Source organism: Mercenaria mercenaria, chromosome 19, assembly GCF_021730395.1.
Source record: "Mercenaria mercenaria strain notata chromosome 19, MADL_Memer_1, whole genome shotgun sequence".
Lineage (NCBI taxonomy): Eukaryota > Metazoa > Mollusca > Bivalvia > Venerida > Veneridae > Mercenaria > Mercenaria mercenaria.
The window spans coordinates 21,012,186-21,032,476 of NC_069379.1; the positions used below are offsets into that span (position 1 = coordinate 21,012,186).

Here is a 20,291-nt window from a genome sequence, read left to right on the forward strand (position 1 = left end):
AAGCTTAGAACTAGAGGCCTTGCATTCTGCGAGTTATGCTCTAAAGAGATAAACTATTCAGGCAGAGATTGGAAAAGTCTGGAGCAACATCTCCAAAAAAAGTTGCATCGGGACAGCAAAAAAATAAAGAGATCTAATTATAGTCTTTCATATTATTAGCTCATCTGATTTTTTGAAAAAAAATGATGAGTTATTGTCATCACTTGAGCGGTTGTCGGCGTCGGCGTCGGTGTCGGCGTCGGCGTCGGCGTCTGCGTCGGCGTTGCCTGGTTAAGTTTTATGTTTAGGTCAGCTTTTCTCCTAAACTATCAAAGCTATTGCTTTGAAACTTGGAGGACTTGTTCACTATCATAAGCTGACCCTGTATAGCAAGAAACATAACTCCATCTTGCTTTTTGCAAGATTTATGGCCCCTTTTGTACTTAGAAAATATCAGATTTCTTGGTTAAGTTTTATGTTTAGGTCAACTTTTCTCCTAAACTATCAAAGCTATTGCTTTGAAACTTGGAATACTTGTTCACCATCATAAGCAGACCCTGTACATCAAGAAACATAACTCCATCTTGCTTTTTGCAAGAATTATTGCCCCTTTTGGACTTAGAAAATCAGTTTTCTTGGTTAAGTTTTATGTTTAGGTCAGCTTTTATCCTAAACTATCAAAGCTATTGCTTTGAAACTTGCAACACTTGTTCACCATCATAAGCTGACCCTGTACAGCAAGAAACATAACTCAATCCTGCTTTTTGCAAGATTTATGGCCCCTTTTGGACTTAGAAAATATCAGATTTCTTGGTTAAGTTTTATGTTTAGGTCAACTTTTTCTCTTAAACTATCAAAGCTATTGCTTTAAAACTTGCAACACTTGTTCACCATCATAAGCTGACCCTGTACAGCAAGCAACATAACTCCATCCTGCTTTTTGCAATAATTATTGCCCCTTTTGGACTTAGAAAATCATTTTCTTGGTTGAGTATTATGTTTAAGGCAACTTTTCTCATAAACTATCAAAGCTATTGCTTTAAAACTTGCAACAGTTTTTCACAATCATAAGTGGACACTGTACATCAAGAAACATAACTCTATCCGGCTTTTTGCAAGAATGATGGCCCTTTTTAGACTTAGAAAATCATGGGTAGGACAATATTTCTATTATACAAAAAAAATCAGATGAGCGTCAGCACTCGCAAGGCGGTGCTCTTGTTATATTTCTTTTAAATATGAATGAATTTTTATGAAATAACAAAAAGAACCACTTAAAAAACATGAGTTTTGAAATTGAAATTAGGTGCCAGGAGAAGCCTAGAATGCAGGATTTTTCACCATATACCCAAGAGCTCTGGCCATGGCCATAATTTTCAGCATTTTCGGCTTAGTTGCAAAATCATGTCTCTGAAAACCATTTCCGTTCAATAACTTGAGAACCACTTGACCCAGAATGTTGAAACTTCATAGGGTGATTGGTCATGAAGAGTTGATGACCCCTATTGATTTTGGGGTCACTCTGTTAAAGGTCAAGGTCACAGGGGCCTGAACATCGAAAACCATTTCGGTCATTAACTTGAGAACCACTTGACCCAGAATGTTGAAACTTCATAGGATGATTGGTCATGCAGAGTAGATTACCCCTATCGATTTTTGGGCCACTCCGTAAAGGTCCAGGTCACAGGGGCCTGAACATGGAAAACCGTTTCCAATCAATAACTTGAGACCCTCTCGACCCAGAGTGTTGAAACTTCATAGGATGATTGTTCATGCAGAGTAAACAACCCCTATTGTTTTTGGGGTCAGTCTGTTAAAGGTCAAGGTCACAGGGGCCTGAACATTGATAACCATTTCTGATCAATAACTTGAGACCCTCTTGATCCAGTATGTTGAAACTTTATAGGATGATTGAACATGCAGAGTAGATGACCCCTATCGATTTTGGGGTCACGCTGTTAAAGGTCAAGGTCACAGAAGCCTGAACACGGAAAACAATATTCAATTAATAACTTAAGAACCACTTGACCCAGAATGTTGAAACTTCATAGGATGATTGAACATGCAGAGTAGATGACCCCTATTGATTTTTCGGTCAGTGTATTAAAGATCAAGGTCACAGGGGCCTGGTCATGTAAAATAAATTTCCGGAAAATAACCTGAGAACCACTTGACCTAAAATGTTGAAACTTAATAGGATGATTGGACATGCAGAGTAGATGACCCCAATTTATTTTGAGGTCACTTGATCAAAGGTCAAAGTCACAGGAGCCTGAACAGTGACTTGAGAACCACTAGACCAAGATTGTTGAAACTTAGCGGGATGACTGGACCTGCTAAGTAGATGATCCCTATTGCAACCGACCATCAGTGTCTCTTTGACTTTCGCTCCTGACCCCTATTGACTTCTTACCTGTAGGACTTTGCATTGGGGTAGACATGTGCTTTTTTACAAAAGCAATTTCTAGTTTTTAATTAATTTTCAGGGATATATAATTTACTAATTTCTGTCACATTCAGACCATTTAAGCCTGCATTTTTTTTGTCCTCTGTTGAAAACTTTCCACTGACAATTGTTGTAGGACCCTAAACCCAAACACATACACTGCTGAAAACTGATGGATTAAGTATAATGTTACAGTCTGTTCTCCTGTCCAGTTTTGTGTATAATCTTCAACTTCTGGCCCTTTACAAAGATTGTACAAATATGTTGTTTGATAATAATTCCACAGACATTTTCCTTGATAATAATTCCACAGACATTTTCCTTGCATAATTGTCTTCCAAAACTGTTGAAGCAAGCAGTGTATCTCAGATGAGCAATCTAGGGCCATCATAGCCCTCTTGTTTATATTCATTAACAAGTTGTTCTTATCATTTCAGCAATATGTTTGCCATTGTTCTTGCAGGATATTTACCTACTGTCCAAAACTTAATTGTGATGTAAATCACTACCACTGCACCATAGCAGTAGTTCAATCCTGAAAATCATTTATGGATGATATCTTCTGTAAAGACTGATTATATTGAACTGACAAATTGAAGAAGGGATTTAACGAATTTGCTTGTTTATTTCAGGGATACAAGCCAACAATCTTCTACCCAAAGAGACCAAACAAGCCTTTATTTGACAGCCTGTACAAGCAGTGTGAAGGGTTAGATATGCCTGTCTTATCGTTCTTCCCTTCAGAGGCACACTTAATCACAGACTCGTACAATTTTGTTGTAGATGCATTATTTGGATTTAGCTTTAAAGGTGAATTTAGCATATTTGAGGTTTAGAGAAAATGAAAATAGTCTTTTGTATTAGAATACTGTGTTATGATTTTAAAATACTTGTTGGGATAATTTTTTAACATACTTGTTGGGATAGTTTCCATTTTTTACTCTTTGAGTCATTTGGCTCAAACTAGTGTGGGTTTGAGCCTCACCAGTGGTTGAATTCTTTCAGTAGGCCATCTAGCTAAATTTTTATACCCCCACCAAACATGTTTGAGGGGGGTATATAGGAGTCAGTTTTGTCACGTCCCGTCGCGTCCCGTCACGTCCCGTCCCGTCCCGTCGCGTCCCGAAATATATTGTCTCAGTTATTACCAAATGGATTTGATTCAAACTTAAAATACATGTTCCACCTTATCACCCACATCATGTGACACAAGGTGCATAACTCTTGACACCAAGTTTTCATGAATTATGCCCCTTTTTACTTAGAATTTGAGGTTGATTTTGATGTATTTTCACTATATCTCAGTTACTACTGAATGGATTTGATTCAAACTTAAAATAAATGTTCCACCTCATCACCCACATCATGTGCCCACATCATGTGACACAAGGTGCATAACTCTTACACCTAGTTTTCATGAATTATGTCCCCTTTTACTTAGAATTTAAGGTTAATTTTGTTGTATTTTCACTATATCTCAGTTATTACTAAATGGAACTGATTCAAACTTAAAGTAGTTGTTCCACCTCATCACCGAGATGATGTGACATAAGGTGCATAACTCTGACATAAATTTTTTATGAAATATGTCCCCTTTTACTTTAAATTTAAGGTTGATTTTGATGTATTTTCACTATATCTCAATTATTACAAAATGGATTTGATTCAAACTTAAAATAGATGTTCCACCTCATCACCCACATCATGTGACACAAGGTGCATAACTCTGACACCAATTTTTCATGAATTATGCCTCTTTTTACTTAGAATTTAAGGTTAATTTTGATATATTTTCACAATATCTCAGTTACTACTGAATGGATTTGATTCAGACTTAAAATACATGTTCCACCTCATCACCCACATCATGTGACACAAGATGCATAACTGACACTAATTTTTCTTGAATTGTGTCCCGTTTTACCTAGAATTTAAGGTTAATTTTGATGTATTTTCACTTTATCTCATTCTGATTGGCTTAGAGCCAAAGAGAAGTAACTTTTTTTTAACTTTTGTACTGAGTTTCTTCCCCTTAAATTCTAGGAATTAGTCTATTTTTAGAAATCCTATTTTTAGATTTTCAATATTTTAGGTATTTTTCTAACTTTTTTATTGTAAGTCCTATGTAAAAAGTAAAAACATTTTTCTGTGGTAACATGGGTCAGTAAGACACTTTTTTGTATTCACTTTTAGTGTATCTCTAATATTAGAGAATTAATATATTTACTAGTATTACTATACTAATATTATACTAGTATTACTTATATGTGGAAGCCCAGGATGAAGTACTCCAAAGTATTTTTAAGATTTCTTATGGTTGCCATTCTTCTGTGACAAGACCGTATGGTGGGGGTATGAGTCACTCCTGTGACAGTTCTAGTTGCTTTAGTTTGGCGGTTCTATTTAGGATAGTGTCTGACATGATACTTGCATGGGAACCTAGAGCTTTCCTGCCTTTACTATTTAAACTGATTCTGATTACTTGAAACCAAAGAAACAAACTGCAATATTAGGTTTTTTCAAGTGTATTTAAAAATAAAGAGCCAGTTAAAACTAATTTGAAGTAACTATGGTTTTTTGTTGAGCGGGCTTGCGGAAGCGAAGACATAGTTTCAGTGTATGTGCGTCCGTCCATCCAAATTTGTTTGTCCGAACCATAAATTGAACATGCATGGAGCAATCTTGTTTATATTTGGCATGAATGTTAACCTCAGTACGTGAGACTGAGTGTCTTGCGCAAAGCCAAGGTTCATATCTCAAAGGTCAAGGTCACAGTTGGAGTTCAAAGGTCATGTCTGATTTTGTCGGGCCCTTAACTCTGACATGCATTGAGGAATTTTGTTTATATTTTGCATGAATGTTTAACTCTATGAGACTGTTGCTATCTCAAAGGTCAAGGTCACAGTTAGGGGTCAAAGGGTGGGCTTGACGTGTTGCCTGTAGGCATCTAGTTTTTGTTATACATACACTTCAAGGATTGGACAATTTCCCACAGGATTTCATTTTTAAATTAATGTTTTTGCAGTTAGTTAACTTTGATTCTGTACAAAAACTGACATGTCATTTACTATCATCATGTTACTTACTATTCTAACAAAAAATTAAGGGTAAAGGAGGAATATCTTTAGATTTGTTATGTCAGATTGTTATTCCACACATAAGTAATCAAACTAGCAGCCTATTGATTTTGTTTTATACTCTACCTTTGAGCTTTCGAGGTGGATGAGTATAAGGTTCAGAGATACAACATATAGCATAAAGTTGATATATAGTATAGGCTTGTCTCACAAAACCACATGGAAAGTTGTCACTGCTGTTGCAGTGTGCATTACATTCTAATTGTCTAATTGTCTGAATAATTAAAAAGGAAAATAGATTATCAAGTATCATCTATATTGCAGGGCCAGTAAGACCAGAGTTTGAATCAGTTATGGAAACCTTGAAGAAAGTGGAGTCTCCAATCTGCAGTATAGATGTTCCATCTGGTATGTAAACTACCTCCGTGTGACTTTTAATACACTCGTTTTGAAAACAAGGACATATTATGAAATGGCAATGTTCATCTGTCCTGCCGTCTGTCTGTCAACATTTTCATTTACGAACTATAAGTCAGAAAGTATAATAGCTACAGCTTTCAAACATTACAGAAAGACTAGGCACCACTTGAGGTGGATCCTTGTAGTTTTAGGGTCAAAGGTCATGTTCACAGTGACCAAGAAACTGAAAATGGTTTACGGAGGCAAAGTCGCAAAGTATAAGAACTATGGCTTTTGAACTTCACATGTTGATTGAGTATCACTAGAGGAAGATTCCTATTTGTTTTGGGTCAGTGGCTCAAATGTCAAGGTCACAGGGACTTTACTTCATTTCTGGTATTTTTCGGTTTCTTGGCTTTAATTAAGTCACAAAGTATGTCAGCAACAGCTGTCAAGCTTTACAGGATGACTAAGCACCACTTCAGGAGGACTAGTATCATTTTAGGGGTAATAGATCAAGGTCATAGTGACCCAGAGACTGACTTGGAGTCATAAAGTATAACAGCTATGGTTTTCAAACTTCACAATATGCTTAAGTAACACTAGAGAAAGATTATTGATTTTGGGGTTATTGGCTCTTAAGGTCAATGTTACAGGACTTTACTTAATTTATTGTGTTTTTTAGCTCACCTGTCACATAGTGACAAGGTGAGCTTTTGTGGTCACCCTTCGTCCGTCATCCGTCGTCCGTGCGTGCATGCGTGTGTCAGTCCGTCCGTCAACAATTTCTTGTCTGCACGATAGTGGTTTCATTTATGATTTAATTTTAACCAAACTTGCACACAACTTGTATCACCATAAGATCTCGGTTCCTTTCTTGAACTGGCCAGATCCCATTATGGGTTCCAGAGTTATGGCCCCTGAAAGGGCCAAAATCAGCTATTTTGACCTTGTCTGCACAATAGCAGCTTTATTTATGATTTGATTTTTACCAAACTGACACACAACTTGTATCACCATAAGATCTTGAATCCTTTCTTGAACTGGCCAGATTCCATGATGGGTTCCAGAGTTATGGCCCCTGAAAGGGCCAGAATTAGCTATTTGGACCTTGTCTGCACAATAGCAGCTTCATTTATGATTTTATTTTAACCAAACTTGCACACAACTTGTATCGCTATAAGATCTTGGTTCCTTTCTTGAACTGGCTAGATTCCATTATGGGTTCCAGAGTTATGGCCCCTGAAAGGGCCAGAATTAGCTATTTTGACCTTGTCTGCACAATAGCAGCTTCATTTATGATTTAAATTTGATCAAACTTGCACAAAACTTGTGTTGCCATAAGATCTCAGTTCCTTTGTTGAACCGGCCAGATCCCCTATTGGGTTCCAGAGTTATGGCCTCTGAAAGGACCAAAATTAGCTATTTTGACCTTGTCTGCACAATAGCAACTTCATTTATGATTTGATTTTAACCAAACTTGCACACAACTTGTATCACCACAAGATCTTGGTTCCTTTCTTGAACTGGCCAGATTCCTTCATGGGTTCCAGAGTTATGGCCCCTTAAAGATCCAAAATTGGCTATTTTTGGCTTTTGCAGCCATATAGAGACTTCATTTATGTTTTTTTTTGATACAGACTTCCAAAATATCTTCAACAACAATAAATCATGACAAATCAGATCCAGTCGTAGTTTCCAGAGTTATTTTATATCTGATTACCTCCCCTGATTGTAGTCAAAATGGATTTATATCAGTAAGTACTTATAGGACTTATTTGAAATTTCATTATTGTCATTAGTTGGACTGAGCCAATCAGGGTAGGTAATATGGACTGATTTTATGTCAAATTATCTCCCTTTATTTCAAATTAAAATGGGTATATTTCCGTAACTAATGAAGATACTGATCTGAAATTTCATTTATGTCAACAGATTTATTTGGCAGATCCTTCTTTTGTTCACTTACAATAATTTTCTTTTTGATTACTTCCCTTTTACGTTACTATAAATAGCTTATTTTTAGTAACTTTTTTATTATTGGCCGTAGGGAAAACCCGAGACCACTTTTCTGTGGTACAACATGGATGGTACCTCCAATTTTTAGGTGTATTTTGACATATCTGTACCTTGTAAGAATTTTGTTTTTCTGTTTGGTTAAATTTCTTACTTTGTTGTTCCTGTCCTTTGGACTTAGATATTTTTTCTGAGGACCTTCTTGTCCTCAAGTGCAATGATAACAGGTGAGCGATATAGGGCCATCATGGCCCTCTTTTATTTCATCTCTTGGCTCTAAGTCATGAAGTATATTAAATTAGTAACTACAGCTTTCAAGCTTCACAGGATGACTAGGCACCATTACAGGAAGATCCCCATAGTGTTTTGGGTCAGTAGGTCAATGGTCAAGGTCACAGTAACTATTCGAAAGAATAAGGTTTCCAGACTGTAAATCATTAAGTGTATTAGCCATGGCTTCCACGTTTTATTCAAAGAATAAGTACCTTTAGAGCAAGATCTCTGACAATTTTGGTGTCAGCATCACAAAGGTCAAGGTCACAGGAACCACAGACTTAATTTTTTGTAATTTCTTGATTTCTGGGTCTATAAGTTAGACAGTTAAACACAGCTTTTAAACTTTCCACAATGACCTAGGACCACTTGGGAAAAATCCCTATTGATTTTGGGGTCAGTGGCCCACAGGTCATTTTTCTACTTTTTGTTAACTTTCTTGATATTATGTCTAAGTATCCCTTATCCGCATTATCCCCCCCCCCCCCCCCCCCCCCACACACACACACACCTGTGTGATATTTTAAATTCCCATTTTTATTGCCCTGTCCTATTCTGCTTTTGAAAGGGTGTAATATGCCTACTAGGCGGAGTTCTTGTCTAATCAAAAATTAAATTTTAAAAAAGAGACACCAGTTTGTCGTAAACTTTCCATTAGTTGGTCCTTTTATATAAAAGTTATGACAGTTCAAAATCAAGAACCTCTTTGGAGTGGTTAAGGTCACTAGCCCCTCACCAATGTTGGTTCAGAACCGCACTTTAGGTATAGAATTCCTCATGCCTGTAAGAATGGTTAGAGGTCGTGTGGGTCATGTTTTTTTTTCTAACATCAAAAGACGGAAGAGATGCGTCTTAATCCTAGTTACATCAATGTAACTCGGCAAAAATAAATCATTTCAAAATCAAATGGTTTATTAGATCCTTAGAAAATATTCCAGTTATTGCTCTGTTTTCTTTTACTGTTATGTCTGTTGTAAATAAAAAGAGAACATAACAGTGAAAGAAAACAGAGCAATAATTGGAATATATTTTTATGGGTCTAATAACATGATAAGAACTTGATATGAATAGTTATTACATTTGTATTGAATTACTGAAGTAATTGTTTCTTTTCCTAAATTTAATCATTCTCCCATACTGTTAGAATACTTTAAAAAAAAAGAAAAAAAGGGCGGATTTGTTAATGGAATTTATGCTATTTGATTAATATTATAATCCTAATTATTAAGGTGAAGTAACTATGCACTTTTTGATACACTTCTACCTATGTCTATAGTGTTGTCATCTTTACACAAGCAGCTTGAAGGATTACATAAAACAAGATAACAAAAAATATGTCTTATCCATGTAGCAGTTCAGTGGCTTTCCTTTGATGACCAAATACTGTACATATCTCACCGTCCTATTACATTGTTTCATGAATAACCTTTAAGATGGAGTATTTGTGAGGTAGACTGCTTTTACATTTGTAAAGTCTCAGTCACACTACACCGTATTGTGTTAACGGACGTCCAACATATAACAAAATTTTCAATCCGTTCGCAAGCGTTTCTTTAAGTTTCTCATGCGGCACCTGCTCTCCTTGTTCAATGATGTTCGTTCCATCCAGTGAAAGGTTTAGAGCATGTTCAAAATTTAGAATGCACACCACCGGACAAAGTTGTCCGTTAGATGTAAGGTAGCAATGCCCTAATAATTTATGTATTTTGTTAATTACTTGTGCGTTCCTTATTCTGTACTTGTCCGGTTCGCATCCGTTCTTGTCCGGTGGACCTGATTCACAGCTGTACTACTACTGGACATGCAACGGATGTAACATATATTCAACGGATGATAACTGACAAGAATGTTTTGTCAGTTTCTCATGCGTGGTGCTTACATTTCATGCGGTACATGTCCATTACTAGCACAGTGATATCCGTTACTTGAACGTTGTTCGTCCTATATATGTGCGTTAATCTTGCAGTCATTGTGCATTTTATGCACCCCATACACCGATTGCGAGAGCACCATGCAGCAGCGGGGGATGACTTTTGTCATCCGGATAATTTTCTGCCACAATATTTCTATACATTTGGCGTCCATTAACGCTATACGGTGTGGTGTGACTGACACATTACATTGACATAGACAAAACCTGTATGTAACTGGACATTGCCTTTTAAAGCCTGTGCAGTGATGCATCTCAATAATGTTTTCTTTTATAAATTTTGTCTTCACAAACAATCATTCCTGGTCTGGGTATGATAAACACACTTAAAGAAAAGAAGAAGACAATAGATATAACATACAAGTCACAGTTGGGATAATTTCCATTTGGGTGAAAATATATACGGTTTGGCCAGAGTCTTTGACCTATACACTAAGCATGTATGTTAGAATTAAAGTATTAATGCTTAAAGGTTATATCATAAAGAATTTCCAACTCTTGTTAGCTCACCTGAGCCAAAGTGTCAGTCGTCTGTTGTCTGTCGTCCGTCGTGTGTCCGTCAACATTTTCTAAAAAAATCTTCTTCTTGAAAACCACTGGGCAGAATTACACCAAACTTCACAGGAATGATCCTTGGGTGGCCCCCTTTCAAAATTGTTCAAAGAATTGAATTCCATGCAGTACTCTGGTTGCCATGGCAACCGAAAGGAAAAACTTTAAAAATCTTCTTCTCAAAAACCAGAAGCCCTAGAGCTTAGATATTTGGTTTGAAGCATTACCTATTAGACCTCTAGCAAATTTATTCCAATCATGACCCCGGGGTCAAAATTGACCCCGCCCTAGGGGTCACTTGATTTTAAATAGGAAAATCTTCAAAACTTTTCTAAAAATAAACCAGAAGGTCTAGAGCTTAGATATTTGACTTGTTGCATTGCTAGTGGACCTCTACAAAATTTGTTCAAATCATGACCCCCTGGGTCAAAATTGACCCCGCCCCAGGGGTCACTTGATTTTACATAGGAAAGTCTTCAAAAATTTTCTAGAAATAAACCAGAAGGCCTAGATCTTAGATATTTGACATTTAATATTGCCTAGTAGACTTTTACAAAATTTGTTCAAATCATGACCCCCGGGGTCAAATTGACCCCGCCCCATTGGGTTACTTGATTGTACATAGAAAAATCTTCAAAATTTTCTTAAAATAAACCAGAAGGCCTAGAGCTTAGATATTTCACATGTAGCATTGCCTAGTGGACCTCTACAAAATTTATTCAAATTATGACCACCCCCCCCCCCCCCCCCGGTGTCAAAATTGACCCCGCCCCAGGGGTCACTTGATTTTACATAGGAAAGTCTTCAGAAATTTTCTAGAAATAAACCAGAAGGCCTAGAACTTAGATATTTGACCTGTAGCATTGCCTAGTGGGCCTCTACAAAATTTGTTCAAATCTTGACCCCCCCCCCCCCCCCCAGGGTCAAATTGACCTAGCCCCAGGGGTTACTTGATTGTACATAGGGAAATCTTCATAAATTTGCTAAAAATAAACCAGAAGGCTTAGATTTTAGATATTTGATATGAAACATTGCCTAGTAGACTTCTACAAACTTTGTTCAAATCATGAGCCCCAGGGTAAAATTGACCCCGCCCCATTGGGTTACTTGATTGTACATAGAAAAATCTTCAAAATTTTCTAAAAATAAACCAGAAGGCCTAGAGCTTAGATATTTGAATTGTTGCATTGCCTAGTGGACCTCTACAAAATTTGTTCAAATCATGACCCCCGGGGTCAAAATTGACCCCGCCCCAGGGGTCACTTGATTTTACATAGGAAAGTCTTCAAAAATTTTCTAGAAATAAACCAGAAGGCCTAGATCTTAGATATTTGACATTTAATATTGCCTAGTAGACTTTTACAAAATTTGTTCAAATCATGACCCCCGGGGTCAAATTGACCCCGCCCCATTGGGTTACTTGATTGTACATAGAAAAATCTTCAAAATTTTCTTAAAATAAACCAGAAGGCCTAGAGCTTAGATATTTCACATGTAGCATTGCCTAGTGGACCTCTACAAAATTTATTCAAATTATGACCACCCCACCCCCCCCCCGGTGTCAAAATTGACCCCGCCCCAGGGGTCACTTGATTTTACATAGGAAAGTCTTCAAAAAATTTCTAGAAATAAACCAGAAGGCCTAGAACTTAGATATTTGACCTGTAGCATTGCCTAGTGGGCCTCTACAAAATTTGTTCAAATCTTGACCCCCCCCCCCCCCCCCCCCCCCCCCCCCCCCCCCCCCCCCAGGGGTTACTTGATTGTACATAGGGAAATCTTCATAAATTTGCTAAAAATAAACCAGAAGGCTTAGATTTTAGATATTTGATATGAAACATTGCCTAGTAGACTTCTACAAACTTTGTTCAAATCATGAGCCCCAGGGTAAAATTGACCCCGCCCCATTGGGTTACTTGATTGTACATAGAAAAATCTTCAAAATTTTCTAAAAATAAACCAGAAGGCCTAGAGCTTAGATATTTCACATGTAGCATTGCCTAGTGGACCTCTACAAAATTTATTCAAATCATGACCCCCCCCCCCCCCCCCCCGGTCAAAATTGACCCCGCCCCAGGGGTCACTTGATTTTACATAGGAAAGTCTTCAAAAAATTTCTAGAAATAAACCAGAAGGCCTAGAACTTAGATATTTGACCTGTAGCATTGCCTAGTGGGCCTCTACAAAATTTGTTCAAATCTTGACCCTCCAGGGTCAAATTGACCTAGCCCCAGGGGTTACTTGATTGTACATAGGGAAATCTTCATAAATTTGCTAAAAATAAACCAGAAGGCTTAGATTTTAGATATTTGATATGAAACATTGCCTAGTAGACTTCTACAAACTTTGTTCAAATCATGAGCCCCAGGGTAAAATTGGCCCCGCCCCAGGGGTTACTTGATTGTACATCGGAAAATCTTCCAAAAAATTTCTAAAAATCATCAGTTTGACATTTGAAACATGTAGCTCATATTACTCAGGTGAGCGATCCAGGGTCATCATGACCCGCTTGTATATTCTAGGTGATTCTCATTTGAGTTGCAGCCCATTTAGTTTTTACTATATATTGTGTGTTTCAATATAGTGGATAAAAACCAAAACAACCATTCAATTTACAATTCACTAATATTCCAACATTTCACTTACATGCCATCTTCAGGGAATAATTTTCTCTTTTCCATAATTTCTATAAGTTTTTTAAAATACTGTCATTATACTGAAAGCACATAAGACAGTTATCAAAGGAAATTTGTCTGTGTGATAAAAATATGAAAATTGTTCTGACTTCAGACGGAAAGCCAATTTAATTTAGTGATAAGCGTAAAATGATTGCTTTCTGATGAGATATATACAGCAATCAACATAATGACTGTATAGTAATATTTTCATTGTTTCCTTTTACTTTAATTATTTTGCAGTACATACATCAGGTATTTTACATTAATGAGAAATAACTGAAATATATCTGGTAGTATTTGTTAGCACAAAAAAAAAGTTGACAGTGTGTAGACTGCTGCTGGCAAGTGATATGGTCTGCACTGTTCCCTATTCAGTCAGTAAATTTTCGGTGAACACCCCTTTGAATAATAATTGGTATTGCCCAAATTGAATGATGGACCAGTCCACTGGTGCCAGATGTCTCTGTATATGTTATACCCTACCCCTAGGTATTCTATAAAAACCATGGCCATGAAGTGGAAAATATACTTACCCGTTTCAATCGTACATTTCTCAACTTAAACGCGCAGTTAGGTAAATGGGTACCTAGTATATTGAAAAAGCGATAATTTATCTTCCATCGTGCACAGTCACATTGTCTCAATATTCCATATTGGTGAGATTATCAACATATTTTATGCTTTCGTCAACGTTACAGAAAAAAACTTGACCTTCCCTAATGAACATCCGGTCTAGAGGTCACGGCAGTGTGCACATGTTTGGCGAATTGTAAACAAACAAAATCAGAATTAAAAAAAACAACACAATTTTACACTAAAACTCGAAATGATGGATGAAATTCATCTTGTATATGATCTTTAATTTGAAATCGTACATTGGTCTGCATCTGTTTTGTTTATTTTATTCATTTTGCACATTTATGCTACATTTTCACATTTAAGCGAACACGTGTAGTAAAATGACGATTGACATACATTTTCACAACAGCCAATAAGAATGGTTTTGTAATCTAGAACGGAACTTCACCAGGGAAGTTCAAGCAAGTTTTTTTGTGTAACGTTGAAATAACTATAAACTACGCATTGTTTTTCTAAGATAAGATGTATTGAAGAAATGTGACCGGTACACAATGGAAGATAAATTACAACTTGTTTGATATCCATGGGACACATTTACCGAACTGCGTGTTTTAGGTATGAAATGCGCGATTGAAACGGGTTAGTATATTTTCCCCTTCATGACCATGGTTCTAATAGAATACCTAGGGGGTTGGTATAACATGTACAGAGTCATTTTCGTTCTGTTCTGGTGCCAGTGGACCAGTCCATTATAGAAATTTAGCAGGCTAAAGGTAAACAGCCATACATAGAAATATAAATACAGCTCGTTTAAATGGGTCAGCCATGTTGATGTACTTACAAAATAGACTTGCCCGGTTTATAGGTGGGTCAGGGCTACGGATATGTATAATTGTATTTTGCCATCGGAATATTTCTATAAAATGCTTCTTCCCCTTCCGTTTGGATCCGTCCATGTTTACAAATACGTTTGTTTATTTTATGGACTGTTATCATTTTACCACAATATTTATAGTTTCTGTATTTGATTATAAATGCTTGTGTTTATTGTCTAAGCTTTCTCTGAATTTTGTATGAAGTGTGACACATTGAATATTTCAAGTAGAATTGATGTTAGCATTAGTTCAATTAGGATGTATTTTATGAAGAAAGAACATGATAAACCTCTTATAACTGATTATATCATATTGGTAAAATGCATTTAATAATAACAGGGGAATTCAGTGAAATAAACAATCTATAAGATACAACTAGATATCCCCACATCAAATGCAGAGGGATATTGTTTTGGCATTGTCTGTCCAGCTGTCTGCCTTTCCATCGATCTAAAATTGAAAATGCTTCTAATTCAAAAAGTATTTGAGCTAGAATCACCAAATCTCACATAACTTTTAATTAGCTCAAAGCCTTATTTGTAGTATTGTCCTCTGTGACCTAAGTAAAAGCAGTTTTTCCCATTGATCTGGCAAAAATAAGAGATTTCTGACTGTACCTAAGTATTCTATACTTAATTGTCTTGAAATGATTTTAAACAAGTGTTTCTTAGGTAACCCTTTTATGCAGATTATACCAGTTAGTCTGTTTCATCAAAACACATTGTCACCAGAGAGGTGTTGTTGTCACTTTTCTCTATATGTATAAAGTGGAAACTTAAAAAAATTCTTGTTTGTTATTGTCTCTTAGCATCCTATGCCATTAGTTCCACAACCTCTGACCCCCACACTACCACCCCACTCCAGCACACACACATTATTAGTCACTATTTATTTGATAGAAAGCTTTAAAATATTTGTGTCAGAAAACACAGGCAATATTTGGAAATAATTTCAAAGATAATTTCTTTCCCTAACCATCTACCAGAACTGTTCAAGCAAGTCTTGTTATAAGATGAGCAGTATAGGGCCATCATAACCCTCTTGTTGTGTGCATGTGTTTATGATTGCATCTGATATTGTCTAAACATGAAATATTGCTTTGTCATTTTCAGGATGGGATATAGAACACGGTGATGAGAATGGATTGAAACCAGAGATGCTTATCTCCCTTACTGCTCCAAAACTTTGTGCAAAATTATTCAAAGGCAAGCACCATTACCTAGGTGGACGATTTGTTCCTAAAACTCTCGAACAGAAATACGAGTTAAATTTACCCGCTTATCCGGGAACCAACTGTGTTGTTGAATTAAAACTGGAACCAGAAGATACAGAATGTCAGAACAGCAGTGACAATAAAGGCGAACACTAGGACAGTTCTATAGGATTTCTTTACTTTAGATTGGGTATCTTTTGCTGTGCTTTTACCCTTTGCTAAAATTAATAGATACAGAGACTTGCAAATTCAATTAAAGAAAATTACTTTGCATTATGTTTTATTAAATCACGGAAAGAGCAAACTGAGATTTTGGATTCTTTTTACAGTATATATAAGACTTTTGGCTGATAAAGCACAAAGGATACTCAGTCTGTATTTCTGTATTATCTTGTTTGATATTCAAATATTTAGTTTACCTTGTTAAGAAATTTGCTTAATATACCTGCCCACTGATATATCCCTGAAATGGAGTTCACGGTTGCATCAGAGGTCAGTTGGAACCTTTCCAGCAGGAAGATCTGAAATACAACCAGAATTTCACTGGTCAGCTAAATGTTCACATTTACATTTTTGATCACTGAAATTGGTAAATCGATTTAAAAGTGTTTGTATTGGGTTTATTGCCGTTTTTCAACATTATTTCAGTTATGTAATAATGGGCAGTTAACCTTATCATTGTTCTTTGATTCTGCACCAGTACAAACCTGTTCTCCCCAGGTAAATGCCAACTTCCTCACATGAGTCAGAGGTGGAGGACCATTGATTTCAAACACAATTTCTTGTATCAAATTGTCAGAGAATGTACGCCCTGCCCGGGTATCAAACTAACTCCCGGCTCTGCGATCCGTATATCTGTACTCTCCCTATTGAGCGTTATCAGATTTTTATACGCCCGTTTGAAAAACGGGACGTATTATGGGAACGCCCCTGGCGGGCGGATGGGCGGGCGGGCGGGCGGGCGGGCGGCGTCCACAGACCTTGTCCGGAGCATATCTTCTACATGCATGGAGGGATTTTGATGAAACTTGGCACAGTTGTTCACCATCATGAGACGGAGTGTCATGCGCAAGAACCAGGTCCCTGGGTCTAAGGTCAAGGTCACACTTAGAGGTCAAAGGTCAAATTCAAGAGTGACTTTGTCCGGAGCATATCTTCTTCATGTATGGAGGGATTTTGATGAAAGTTGGCACAATTGTTCATCATCATGAGACGGAGTGTCATGCGCAAAAACCAGGTCCCTAGGTCTAAGGTCAAGGTCACACTTAGAGGTCAAAGGATACAAGAATGAAAAATTCAAGAATGACTTTGTCCGGAGCATATCTTCTTCATGCATGGAATGATTTTGATGTAGCTTGGAACAGTTGTTCACCATAATGAGAGGGAGTGTCATGCGCAAGAACCAGGTTCCTAGGTCTAAGGTTAAGGTCACACTTAGAGGTCAAAGGATACAAGAATGAAAACTTTGTCCGGAGCATATCTTCTTCATGCATGAAAGGACTTTGATGTAGCTTGGCAGAATTGTTCACCATCATGAGACGGAGTGTCATGCGCAAGAACCAGGTCCCTAGGGGTAAGGTCAAGGTCACACTTAGAGGTCAAAGGATACAAGAATGAAAACTTTGTCCGGAGCATTTCTTCTTCATGCATTGAGGGATTTTGATACAACTTGGCACAAATGTTCACAAGCATGAGACGGAGTGTCATGTGCAAGAACCAGGTCCCTCGGTCTAAGGTCAAGGTCACACTTAAAGGTCAAAGGTCAGATACAAGAATGACTTTGTCCGGAGCATTTCTTCTTCATGCATGGAGGGATTTTGATGTAACTTGGCACAATTGTACACCATCATGAGACGGAGTGTCATGCACTGGTCCCTTCTTTTGAATTACTTCCCTTTGCTGTTACTATAAATAGCTTATATTGTAACTTTCTCATTACAAGTCGTAGGGAAAAATCGAGACCACTTTTCTGTAGTACAACATGCATGTTACATCCAATTCTGAGGTGTATTTTGAGCTATCTCTACCTGGTAAGGATTTATGTGTGGACTTGTAATTTTTTTTTTTCGATTTTTTTTTTTTTTTTTTTTTTTTCTTTAAAGATTAACTTCCCTTAGTTGTTACTATAAATAACTTACATTGTAACTTTTTTATAAATGACCATAGGGAAAAACCAAGACCACTTTTCTGTGGTACAACATTGATGTTACTTTCAAATTTTGGGTGTATTTTAAGGTATCTCTACCTGGTAAGGATTTTTTTTTGTGGACTTAAAAAAATAAAGGAATTACAATAATTTCTAAAAAAAACAACATTGTAAACAACTAGAAAATTAAAATTCCATTTGCAAATACAGGTGCTAGTGTAAACAAATTTGCTGTGACGGGCGTATATTGTGACATTCTGCACCCTTGTTTACAGAATAGCGAGACCAGGATAGTTAGCAACGTTTTCTGAACAACTTAAAATCTAATCAATTTTTCACGGTTCACTTCACTCTTCACTTTTTCATGTTGTCAACATTTTCAGTTTTGTCCTAAATATTATCATACACTTTATTCTTTAGCTGTTTATTTCTTTCTTACATCAATTTTTGAGAACTTTTATAAAAAAAATGTTGAAACATGTATTTTTAAAAGTGACCTTTTTTATCAACTGACTGATATGAACTTCAAAAGTAATATTAACACTACTAGTAAAATGCCATAGATGTTTTAATAAGAAAAACTGTTAACCCTTATCATGCTGGACACAATTGATTCTGCCTTTGCGACCAGTGTAGATAATGATATTGAATACGCATACATTTTTGGTGTGATTTTTATAATACAAATATTATTAATTGCTCCCTTATTGATCTTTTTATTATTCCATATCCATTTATTAACACAAGCCTATAATATTATAAAATCAAATGTTATCCTCCTTTTTGTGTTGATAATATGCTTTCTTAAAATTTATGCTGATGAAAATTGCTGAACATAGTTAGATTTATTAAACATATTTACATTACAGAAATACTGCTGAAAAAGCATTTAACCAATTCAGTTAAACCAGAAACTGTCTGCTAGTACTTTGATAGATAACTACTGCTGTAAGATTTTTTAGTCACTGCAGATAGTCTGTCAAGTTTTCCTAGATACCTATTTAGGTTGTCAAACTGGTCCGTGCAAATATTTAAATAGTATCATTTATTTGCCTTTCCGCTATAATGAAAATTGTTTATGTCTATATTTGATGCTCCTGTTACCTCCTGGAAACTATTTGCAGCATTTTTTTACTAGAAGAGTTTTGCTATATACAGTGTTTTCAGATTGTTAAAATGTAAATGTAAACCTGGAATGTTTTTGTTGCTTATGCTGTACAGTCAATGGAAGCTCATTTCATATTCAGCCAAAACCCACAGAATTTCTTGTAGCTAGACCAATGCTCTATTGTCAGTTTATTGAGAGGGAAGTTTCCCCAGTCTACGCCTTATGTCTAATAATATTACAATCGATTCTCTAAGGAAATCCCTAAAATAGACTGGCTTTTTTTAGAATAAAAGAAAAATTACAAAAGTTTAAAGTTTGTGACTAATTCTTTATTATCAGTCTAGTGGCTAGTCTTATTTATCACATACAAACACGGCATTGTATACTTAGCATACATGCTGTGGTATGAACTGTATATTAACAAAGAGAATTTTGGAATCAGGTTCTATTGACTAATTTTTTATTGAATTTGCTTAAAGTATTGAATTTGCTTAAAGTTAGCAAACTGTATTTTAGTATAATTAAAAACTTAGTAACATTCTCTTGATTGGATTTTTTGTGCTCCCTTAAAACAACATGTAAGTTTATCCTGCAGTTCCAGATGTGTCAAACCAAACAGTTGTTAATATTAGTTAAAATATTGGTCAAATCAGTCCGGTTGATTTACAAAGAGAAAGATGTTTCCATCCAGAATTATGTCCCTTTTGTGAGCATGCTGTTCATGAATTATGCAACACCCCTCGCGCAACTAGCACCGCCATAAGCGGAATTCTGTTATAGTAACAAATGAGTGTTCTTCATTATCCTATAGGACCAGAAAATATAACAACACTCAGTCCAAGTACAGTTTTATTTACAGGTACCGCACAGCACTGTAAGACCATTGCTGCAATAGCTAATAAATCTGTGAGAAAATCCTTCCTAAAAGCAAAGAGCGCAACCATGTAGTGTAATCAGCGTCATAGCGGACTCGGTTCGATTGAGTCTGTTCATGAGACGTAATGATATGTGCAACACCTT

General features: G+C 36.4%; 1 protein-coding gene across 2 annotated transcripts in view; it reads left to right on the forward strand.

Annotated features, from left to right (window-relative positions):
• Positions 1–16,900, forward strand: part of LOC123541787 (NAD(P)H-hydrate epimerase-like) — a 136,569-nt gene extending 119,669 nt beyond the window's left edge. For both annotated transcript variants that reach the window (XM_053531143.1, XM_045327386.2), the window contains 3 exons: positions 3,058–3,235; positions 5,827–5,910; positions 15,917–16,900. In XM_053531143.1, the coding sequence (XP_053387118.1) occupies positions 3,058–3,235; positions 5,827–5,910; positions 15,917–16,173 (519 nt within the window). In that variant the 3' untranslated portion in view covers positions 16,174–16,900. The remainder of the gene's footprint in view (positions 1–3,057; positions 3,236–5,826; positions 5,911–15,916) is intronic.
• Positions 16,901–20,291: the final 3,391 nt, after the last annotated feature.